The 10501-nt window shown below is 33.8% G+C and overlaps 3 protein-coding genes and 1 long non-coding RNA gene across 5 annotated transcripts; 1 reads left to right on the top strand and 3 right to left on the bottom strand.

Moving 5' to 3' along the window:
* Nucleotides 1-2320: 2320 nt before the first annotated feature.
* LOC145074053 (uncharacterized) lies at nucleotides 2321-3531 on the bottom strand. Its single transcript, XR_013691668.1, has 2 exons — nucleotides 3032-3531; nucleotides 2321-2575 (listed from the first exon to the last, which is right to left on the bottom strand). It is a non-coding gene; the product is annotated as an uncharacterized LOC145074053 (long non-coding RNA).
* A 1375-nt stretch (nucleotides 3532-4906) lies between these two features.
* On the top strand, nucleotides 4907-6758 carry LOC145073869 (CRIB domain-containing protein RIC4-like). 2 transcript variants are annotated; one of them, XM_079020344.1, is made up of 4 exons: nucleotides 4907-5033; nucleotides 5218-5379; nucleotides 5702-5935; nucleotides 6670-6758. In XM_079020344.1, coding segments are annotated over exons 1-4 (525 nt in total). In that variant the 3' UTR covers nucleotides 6672-6758. The 2 variants fall into 2 exon arrangements, with proteins under 2 accessions (XP_078876470.1, XP_078876469.1); XM_079020343.1 differs by lacking the exon at nucleotides 6670-6758 and having other exon boundaries at nucleotides 5702-6117.
* A 107-nt stretch (nucleotides 6759-6865) lies between these two features.
* LOC145075763 (uncharacterized) lies at nucleotides 6866-7384 on the bottom strand. The gene has a single exon (XM_079021886.1). The coding sequence runs from the start codon at nucleotides 7382-7384 to the stop codon at nucleotides 6866-6868; it is 519 nt and encodes a 172-aa protein (XP_078878012.1).
* Nucleotides 7384-8064, bottom strand: LOC145075762 (uncharacterized). The gene has a single exon (XM_079021885.1). It carries the CDS (start codon nucleotides 8062-8064, stop codon nucleotides 7384-7386), a length of 681 nt encoding a protein of 226 aa, XP_078878011.1.
* Nucleotides 8065-10501: the final 2437 nt, after the last annotated feature.

Raw genomic sequence — 10501 nt, 5'->3', positions numbered from 1 at the left:
GTATATGTATTTTTATCTACAAATATGTTGGGTAAAACATGGGTAGATGAAATAGTTAATGTGTGTTAAAATGATGAGAGGCCTCGATATTGTTATTTTTTCAGTCATCTAATGGAGTCTAGATGACGACCACGGACCTTTCTAGACAGTCCAGTGGAACGCTAGCAGACTCGCAACATGTAGGTGTTTGTGAACTTAGTGTTCAATGGTATACTCCATCCCCCACATAGTTGCCTTATTTGATATAAATTGCTGAGGAATCCCCTAAAGCAGTGTTGTCACCCCGATGAAAATCTTTAGGCTAGGTCCCTTATGAAAGGTGTTTAGGGACGTAAAGTGAGGATAACGAGAACGAGTAATCAGGGCTATTGTTGTTTGATGAAATTAATAAATTTATTATTAGTTGATGAAATTAATAAATTTATTATTATTTGTGGGTTGAAAACCCTATATGCTCATCAGGCTCCTAAGCCTGACCCACTCAGATTTTTATATTATAGGTAGTGGACCCAGAGCATAGTTTGGAGGTTGAAGAGAGATTTTTTTATTATAGGTCAGTAGTTGTAAATAACTATTGTAAGACTTATAATGTACTGTTTATGCTTTTGGTTTGTATCGGAACATGACATCCCGATGTTTTGTTATATAATGAAAATATATTTCTTTAAGAAATGTTTTGATAAATTTTTATTATATTTTGTTTTGGGAATAAATTCCTCAACATCTTTTGGAAAATTACTTTGATTTTATTTTAAAAACATAAACTAAATCGGTCTTTTCTGACCGAGAAAATTAGGGATATCACAACGACGATGGTGGTGGATAGGGTTTATGAAGAACACATCAGACGATGAAGAAGATGAACATCGAAGAAGAAGAGCCATAATGGTGGCGTTAGATCTTGTAAGGGTTGAAGACGCTGAGAAGGGATTACATTGACTGTTGGAGATGGGAAGGGAAGACGATGAACAATGAAGATGGTGTCGCATATGGCTTCGAAGATGGTGATGGAGTCGGAGATGGTGATGAACATGGAATCAAAGATAGTGACGGAGGTGGCGACAGGAGGATGGGTGGTGGTTCGAATGTGTTAAAGAAGGTAATTGGTTTTTAGGGTTGTGGTTGTATATTAAAGAGGGAAGATGGTAATGACTATTAAACGTTATATAATAAAGTTCAACAAGTTATTCACCAAAAATTTTCTAGCTTACCGATAAGAGGCTTTGTTGTTATGCTGGAGCTGGAGGTCATAAATTCGAAACTTGCTAGCCTCATTTCCTTCTTTAAAGCCTTTTGTTTTTTTAATTAAAGTAAAACCTAGTGACGTGGCATGCCACGTCAGCGGTTACCGCCGAGTAAGCATCTAGGATGGAGTTATGACTGGAAAACTTGATAAAAGGGCCAAAATGACAAAATCAATGTAAATTTGCGGTATAAACGAACCTAAAAAACAACTTTTAGCAAAATCGACAAAAAAGATGCAAACTTGAGGACTTTTATGACATTAACCCAATGTATTTTGTACATATATTTGAATGAAAAGGCAATACGCCAGTTTATGGGAAAATACCAATCAACAAATTGGTGTTTATCTTTGATAATTAGAAGAATTTGAATTCTATAAAACCCTAGATGTTGGTCTCATACGAGTGTATTGATTTGAGGTTGTTCTTTGAATGATTATCCTCATCATTTGAATTTCATGTACCAAGACATAAGGTTGAACTATCAAATTCGGAAAATGATCACTCAATCTTCAAACATAATTAGTCTCTTCATCAATTTCAGAAACCTCCTTCCCCAAACCATAACAGTTCTTACCTTTTGATGCCTTAACCACTAAAACATCTTTCAACCTGACATTAATATTTTTCTTGACGATCTTAAACATCTCATGCAACTTACACTACAAGAAAATTGATCTTTAGAGACAACAAATGTTGTCTCTAAAAGTATTAATGTTGTCGCTAAAAACCAACAGCGAGGATCGTTGTCGCTAATGGTTTCCTTGCAATAGCTTCGTTGCTAAAAGTATCTTCTGCGACAACATCAGCGTCGTCGCTGATAGTAATTACTATTAGCGACAAACATTTGTCTCTAAAAGAAAATAATACTTTTTTTATTTAATTAGTTTTAGAGATTAAAAGTTGTCTCTACAAGATTAATAATTTAAAAAATATATATATTTACTTTCATAGACAATTAGTTTTTTCTATAATACATAAACTGTAATGAAATTCTATTAATTTATAAAAAATTCATTAATATTGATAAACATCAAATTAAGAGAGAATCCATAGTTCCAAACTACATAACACACTAAATCAACATCTTCATCCAATTTAACAATAAATCCGATAATACAATAAGAACATCATGAAGTTTAATAGACAAACTAACTATACTTTATTCATGTCTTCATTATCATAAACCCCATAACATCATCGACATATTGTTGTTCTTTTTTGATGTTTTCATTCGAATTGAGACACTAGCATGATATTTTTTTCCCTGTTTTGTGTATCGGGTCGTCTATCTAAAGCTTCATTTTGTGGCCCGTATAACCTCTTCATAGCTGCAAAAAGCAAAAAAACTATCATGCTTTAACATGTAGATAGGATGGCTTTAGTCAACTAGAATGTCTTAGAGCTGATTTGTAAATAACCAATGGAACAGTCAAAGAGTATGATAAAAGTAGGTGAAATTGTTTTAATCAAGGTATCTCCTTACACACTTGAAGATGGTAAAACGCATGCCTGATTGATTGCCTGTAATGGTGATATTTCACAAAGTTAATGGTTAATATAACAAACTACCAACTTAAAGATCTAGGTTCTAAATAAGGCATAAGTACATGAATTGAGATTGAAGCCCTGTCCTACATAAGATAAGAAACACACTTAAGATGTGGTTTATATACAACTTTCACATAATAAATATAATCAACATGATATTAATTAAATTATGACTTGTTTATAATCTTAAAGAGTATAACAACTTTCAAAAGGGAATAACATATACAATTTTCTACCTTTTTTAGTCTATCACAGCAAGCATTATTATACACAACTCAGATGCAAATTGTTCTCCAACCCTCTCAAATGATGCCCAAATAGCATGTCCCTCCAAAAATTGAAATAATATGGGTTCAATTTCATAAATATAGACCAAATATTCAATGAAACATATATCAAAATCAACTTTGCTAGCCAGGAAACAATATTTGCTAAGTAATCCATTTAATTGAAGACATCGGAGGTGGTGGCTGGTGGGGCACCGAATGTGAGAGACGTCCATAAATATGCCCCCTATTTAGAAAAAAAGGGGGTAGCGACTGTGAGTGTCGCCGACGAGAAACAGAGAGACACCGACAAGCAATAGAATGAAAGCAGGGAGGAGATCGGCGAGAAAGAAAGGGACAACCTTACGATCGTGAGGAGTGAAGTAGACGGCTGAAGAACGAGGGGATGAAAAAAGTAATCTAGGGTTTGTCGATAATTTATGTTGCTGAGGAAAAAAATTGATTTACTAAAATCTTGAAAAAAAAAACGCGGTCAATGAAAAATATTTCCCGCTTATCCGACACAGATAAATTTTCATCGCAAAAAAATAAATTTAAAAATTTTATTTTTATTTTGTTTTTCAGTGACAACAAATGGTCGCTGAATGTTCAAGGAAAAAAGAGCGGTTCCCAAAAACTTTCGCGCTTATCTATTTGCGAGGGCTTATCGTCGCAGAAAAAAAAAACAATTTTCAAAAATTTCAAAATAGTTATTAGCGATGACTTTTCGTCCCTAAAGGTATACTTTTTGAGACGACTTATGTGGTCTCTAAAAGCTTCGTCTCTAAAAGACTGTTTTGTGGTAGTGTTAGCTACTCAATTTACGAAGAACTTAATGAAAACTATACGTAAGAGAATTACTTTTAAAGTCAGTAGCCAATTCTTGGTTAATAGGGAAGCGGGACCACATTAAAACCATACTCACGTCTACTCCAAAGCAATTGTAGTTAAATCGATCTGTATTAAATATATAATTTAAATTATTATTGATAATGTAACTGCGTGGACCATCTTTTATTCTTTTCTACTCGGAAACACTTTCAAATCCACTATCATTCACCATGTGTTGCTGGTGAAACACTCTTTGGTTGAGGTTGTGGCGTCCAATTTAAGTGTTTCATTTTTCATTTTTGGTTATTATCTTTTAATAGAAATGGAAGTGCCTCAAAAGGAAAGATTCATTAAATCATAGCTTTTATTCAAAGTTTTTATATATATATATATATATATATATATATATATATATATATATATATATATATATATATATATATATATATATATATATATATATATATATATATATATATATATATATATATATATATATATATAGTTTACATACTTGATAAATGTCAATAAGAATATAAAAGTCATCGAATTAAGAAGATGTTAATCTCATTCTAAAATACACATGATATTTTGCTTAAAACATAATATGGTACAATCTAATTGATTATTAATTAAATATGATCTCGCTACAAAATACAAATGTTCATTTTACCATCAAAAGTCTAAAGAGGTGTGGGAGTTTGTTGGGGGGTTGTAAAGTAGTTACATTTAACTTAAAAAATCAACATTAACTTTTGGTTGCATGCACTACTTCAGTTGGCAAGACCCTTTAATCTCTCTACCAAACTCAGTCCTTTAATTTCAAAGTTGGACTCAAAAGGGATATTGACTTTGCATATGATAACACTAATAATAACTAAATCTAACATCTCGTATCTTATTTGATACAATATCTAGAGATTAACCATTGTATCTTAAATACCAAGCATGCACATTGCTTTCACTATATAAGCCGCCCCACACTTCTTTATCAACTTCTCATTCCTCTTTAAGATGAAAAATCGGATGGAACGACTTGTGGTTCTTCCTTTCACCGCCGGGTGTGTCTCTTCCTCCAGTGTATCTGTTAGCGTACAACATGGAAGACGACCAAAGGAAGACATCAACTCAGCTCACATGGGTATGCACATACATATTCTCTATTAATCAAAAACATAATCTTTCGTATTAAATCTTTAAATTTTTCACATAACCAATTAAAAATTATTCATTTCTTTAAACATCATCTTGAAAATTTTACCAAAACCCAGGTGAAAATACTGTTTTTCTTTTAATGGGATTGATTGAATTTTGGTGTATGTTAGTGTGTAGGTCAAGGGAAGTGCCCAAAAATTCAAAAGACACATCAAGTGACCACATGATGAAGGGCTCATCTAGTTCTAGGTTCTCAACACCATCGATACCAAATATATACATTGGGTTTCACAGGCTTACCAGAACCATCAAAAATCTGTCTCAGTCCCTTGGTAAGTCATGACTTGTTAAAATGCTTAAAACCTTGAATGCCTAAAATATTGTTAATTACTCTCCACGATTTATCCCAACATGATGGGCTCTTGAGGCTGGTTTGACTTGGGCCTTCCGTAATTGCGACTGTTCCTTTTCAAATCTTGCCTAATTCATATAAAAAGAGTACCCTTTTTTTTGTGTGAATCGTTACACTAGTTAAGTTTGAAATATTACCCATCATAATAAAGAAAACGTACAGTTGCATTGTGAGGAATCGGAAATGAAGATAATAGTATAAAATGTACATGTTATTGTATTTACTCAAGTAAATTATGATAGTGTTCAAGGAGGAGATGGAGGAACAGGAAATGGAGATGGAGATTGGCCTTCCAACGGATGTAAAACATGTGACACACATAGGGTTTGATGGGTCGATGAACCCCGGTGCCAATGGTTGCAACCACTTGGACATCTCAGATTTTCTTTCGCTATGCCCTAACTCCATGGCTCAGTACGAGCAACGTGCTATGTTTGTACCAGTAGATGCAACTCATGATTCCCAAAATACATCATGTAAGTTACCCGACATTAGAGAAGAATGAAATGGATGTAGAAGGAATGAAGGGTGTTGTGCTATTTGTGAAGATTGTGTGAATGATATATAATTGTCGTGTGGATAAAGTTTTTTATGTGATAATGTGTTGTTAGAGAACTTATTGGTATAATGAGAGGTTTGACATATCGTCTTTATCAAAGTTTTACCCTCGCTCTCTCAACTCAAATTCACACATATAGCTCCTTTTTTGTATAATACTTATCGACCCTACTTTCTTTTATGAAAATGCTAGAAATTAGTAACCGATTCGGAGCCATATTTACTTTGTCATATAGGAATATTACATGCAAATTCAAAAAAAAAATATTTTCGTAATGTAAAAAGGTTTGCTACCATAGTCCATATCCGAAATTATAGGTGACAGTTTCGATATATTAACTTACAAATGGGTAATTTGGGTAGCAGTTTATATCAAAAGGTAAAACATGTATATTCTGAGAACATAGCTGGAAGAGAAGAAAAAAAAGTGGAATTAGTAAGTGTTGTGGAAGTCGTCCAAAATGTATTAAATGGTTACAATCTCCTAAATCACTTTATTTGCAAAAGTTCATTCATGATCTTAATAGCAAGGGAGAATTTTGGATGTGGAGCATATTGCTTACTTATCAAAGTGTTGATAGATAAATGGTAGAAAAACAAACTAGGCGGAAAGAAGCCTAACTTAAAATGGTCATGAATTTTGAACTTTCAGGAGTTTGGAGGCCCATTTATGTGGACGAAACGCTATCAACGGGACGATGGAAAACCCGGGAGCGGAACACAAGCACTACAACTAGGGGGCGGAATCAAAACTTCATAATTGAAATATATAAAGAAGTTTTGTTTATTTCAAAATTATGACATATCAAAAGTGTAAACAAGAAAACTAATAGATCGTTATATCTTTATCAAAGTGGAACGCAACGATCTTTTGCTTTTTTAAAGTCTTCTATAACCGTCTCTAAACTAATCTTTTCAGCAAGTTCCCGCTCGAAGTGCAAAACCAATGAGTCATTCAAAAACTCGTCTTCCATTTTGTTACGTAACCTTGTTTTAATGAGGTTCATTGCTGAAAATGATCTCTCCGTTGTAGCCGTAGAAACTGGAAGAGTAAGTATAAGACTAGCTACTCGATAAATAAGATGAAAGTTCACTACTCTTCTAGTCTTTATCAACCATTGGCACAATTCTGACATAGATGTCAGTAGTTTATAAGCCGCATGCTGAACAACATCAATCTCATAATGTTGAAGTTGCATTTTCAAAACTACTTTCTCTTGTTCATTGAAATCTTCAGGATAAAACTTCTCTACTAACTTAATTACATCACCACATCGAAAAGGCTCATCAATACTTTTAGGATCTAATGTTGTTGAAAGTCGGAGCAACTTTGTTGATCTATCACTGAATCGGTGATTTAGTTCCATTAACTGACAATTAATTGCTTCGTAAAATATATCACTCGGTAATGATGTTCTAGTGTATGATCACTAAGCTCATTACACACTCCGGGCCCTCTAGTAAAGTATGGATAAGTCATATCAGGGATATCAATGTTGCATTCTTGACAAAACGACATAACAAGAGACAATAAACAATCCCATCTTTCATCTTTCATTTTTTGCAATAACAATTTGGTGGACGCAACTAGCCTCAATGCATTACAAATATCTTGAGATTGTCTTTGTAAAGCTTGACAAAGTAAATCAATGATCTCCATTATTTCTTGCTCGAGATGAAGAACAAAAATGAACTCAAATGTAGTAATAGACTCATATGCTAAATCTGCGTCGCCTTTGATTGGACCAGTGCCATCCTTAATAATTGTAAGTAAAACCTCAAAAGTTGGACTAAACATTTTGATTAAGCTCGAAACTGATTTGAGGTGAGAACTCCATCGAGTATCACCAACTCGTTGTAATGTACCAATTTGATTAAGACCTCTACCTGTCTCTAATTCATCAACAGAAATCTTATATGCAATTTCCTCAGCTTGTGCGTCTCTAAGTTGGTCGGTCCGTTTGGAGGAAGCACCAACAACATTGATAACAAAAGACAATCGAGTAAAAAAGTTTTGTAATGCAACAACTCCTTGTGAAGCAGCCATTAATTCTAATTGTAATCGATGGGCAAAACAATGAACATAATACGCATATGGACAGTCATTTGAAATCAATGCTTGCAAACCCTTGAAATGACCTCACATATTGCTTGCACCATCATACCCTTCACCAGAGATTGACTTAAGATCAAGATTATTACGTGATAATACATAATAAAATGCATTTTTAAGAGTTTGTGATGTAGTGTCGGGTACATGAACAAGCCCAAAGAAACGCTCCATAATAAAGCCATCTTTATTTTAAAAATCTCAAAACAATTGACATTTGTTCTTTATTAGACTGGTCATGTGCTTCATCAACAACTAAACAAAATTCTCCACCATTAATCTCCTCACAAATCATCCTCCTCACCCTAGTTGATATAAAGTTTAGAATCTCTTTTTGAATTGACGGTGATGTATATAATGCATGTTTAGGAGCGATATAGAACAATTCTTTCATCTCTGTGTTAAAATAGCCAATTCCCTTCAGGATTTCATGAAAATTTTCTTTGTTTATGGAATCTGATCCTTCATCGTGACCTCTATATGCAATTCCTTGAAAGGCACACAAACGGACTGTATAAATAGTAGCCTTCAATCCCAATCTATTATTTTTACGCTATTCTTCTGTAAATGTCTCAAAGACATTTTGTATATCATGCGCCTCATTTAACAAATCGTCACATGATTTTTGTGCAACATTGTGAAAAGATGTGCACTCAGTCCCTATGTGATGCAAAAAGGCACAACTTTTTCCACCAACTTTCTTCCAGTTCTGAAATCCATCTATAGTAAATGCTCGTTGGTCGTAGTGTCCCATTCCAGAAGGCTTATTGAATAGAAAACATGGAAAAAAACGCAGCATCTAAGCTCTCTGAATATTCAATCCAAGGATATAACTTAAACCAAGAATCTTGAAAACTACGTTTATGAGTTTCTGGACAAGATTTTGGATATACAGAAAGTATTTTGTCAAGATGTTAGTTAGTTGTTAGTCAAGTATGTGTTAGTTACAGATTCTGTTAGAGAGTTAATATGTTGACTTTATTGTTGACTATCTTTCTGTGTATAAATATTGGTCAGGGTCTGTAATCATTAGTTCATAATAATGAAAACACATTTTGACATTTGTCTCTCTTTTACTTCCTCAATCGTTTCATGGTATCAGAGCTCAGATCTCTATTTCTCCTTTCTTTCTTCCCTAAATTGATTGAAAGCTCAATCGATTTCTTTCTTCGGTTAGGTCAAACAAAATCCCCAAATTCTAGGTTTGAATCGTTGTGATTTTTTTTGAAATGGCGACAAATATCACACAATTTCCTGTCTCAAACATAACGAATTTCGTTTCTACTCAATTGGATGGAGAGAATTATCTAGTGTGGTGACATCAATTCAAAACTATACTTCAAACCATGGATCTAGAGAAATACATCGATTTAGATACTTCTCCACCTGCATCTACTTCACCATATTTCATCACATGGAAAAAGATGGATGGATACGTTCAAGCATGTATTAACACCACTCTTCATGTCTCTGTTGCTCCCATGGTGATTGGAATTAAAACCGCAACAGAAATTTGGAAATTACTTGAAACTTCATACTTACAACAAGCTTTGGCAAAGAAATCTCAATTGAGAAGTGAGTTACAGAGTATATCTCAAGGTGAACTTTCTATCAGCTCATATTGTGATAAAATAAAAATTCTTCATGAGCAACTCAAATTAGTAGGCGATTTAGTATCTGAATCAGATCTTGTTCTTCATTGTCTCCATGGTCTTAATGTTGCATTTGATAATTTTGTTATGATGATTGAAAACAATGATACACCACCTTGTTTTGCCACATTACGATCAAAACTACTCATACATGAACAAAGAATAGCTAGACAATCCAAAAGAACTTCTAATTCTCCTAATGCCATGAATGCACTAGTTTCAAGTCAACTTCAGTGACCTAGTGCTATGAATGTCACGGTTTCAAATCAACCTCCTCATGTTGAAAAATCAACTGTGATATATCAAATTTGTCATAAAATTGGACATGATGCAAGTGTATGCTTTCTTATAGTGGGTTTCCACAAAATCGAGGAGGAAGAAGAGGTGAAAGAAATAATTTTCGTGGAAGAGGAAGGTCTAACAAAGGAAATTATGGAAACTTTAATGGAGGAAGTAGAGGTGGTTTTAATGGTAATTTTTTTGGAAATATGGTTGGATTCACCAATTATGGAGATTCTCCACTGAATCACGGTAGTGCTGAAAGGTGGAATTGGGGAGAGAATGCTAATGTTGGTATATCATCATCACAACAACATCCACCTTATGATCCAAATCAACCTAGTTTTAATCCACATCCATATAATCAGCACACAAACAACTCTGTTCAGCATGGTAATGTTACTAGCTACTCAGCATTTGGACCTGAGCATTTTTCAACATGG

The sequence above is a fragment of the Lactuca serriola genome, chromosome 9 (genome assembly GCF_051521515.1).
Source record: "Lactuca serriola cultivar US96UC23 chromosome 9, Lser_US96UC23_V15, whole genome shotgun sequence".
NCBI classification, from domain to species: domain Eukaryota; kingdom Viridiplantae; phylum Streptophyta; class Magnoliopsida; order Asterales; family Asteraceae; genus Lactuca; species Lactuca serriola.
The sequence above is the reverse complement of the archived record's forward strand: the minus strand, read 5'-3'. Positions and strand labels throughout refer to the sequence as shown.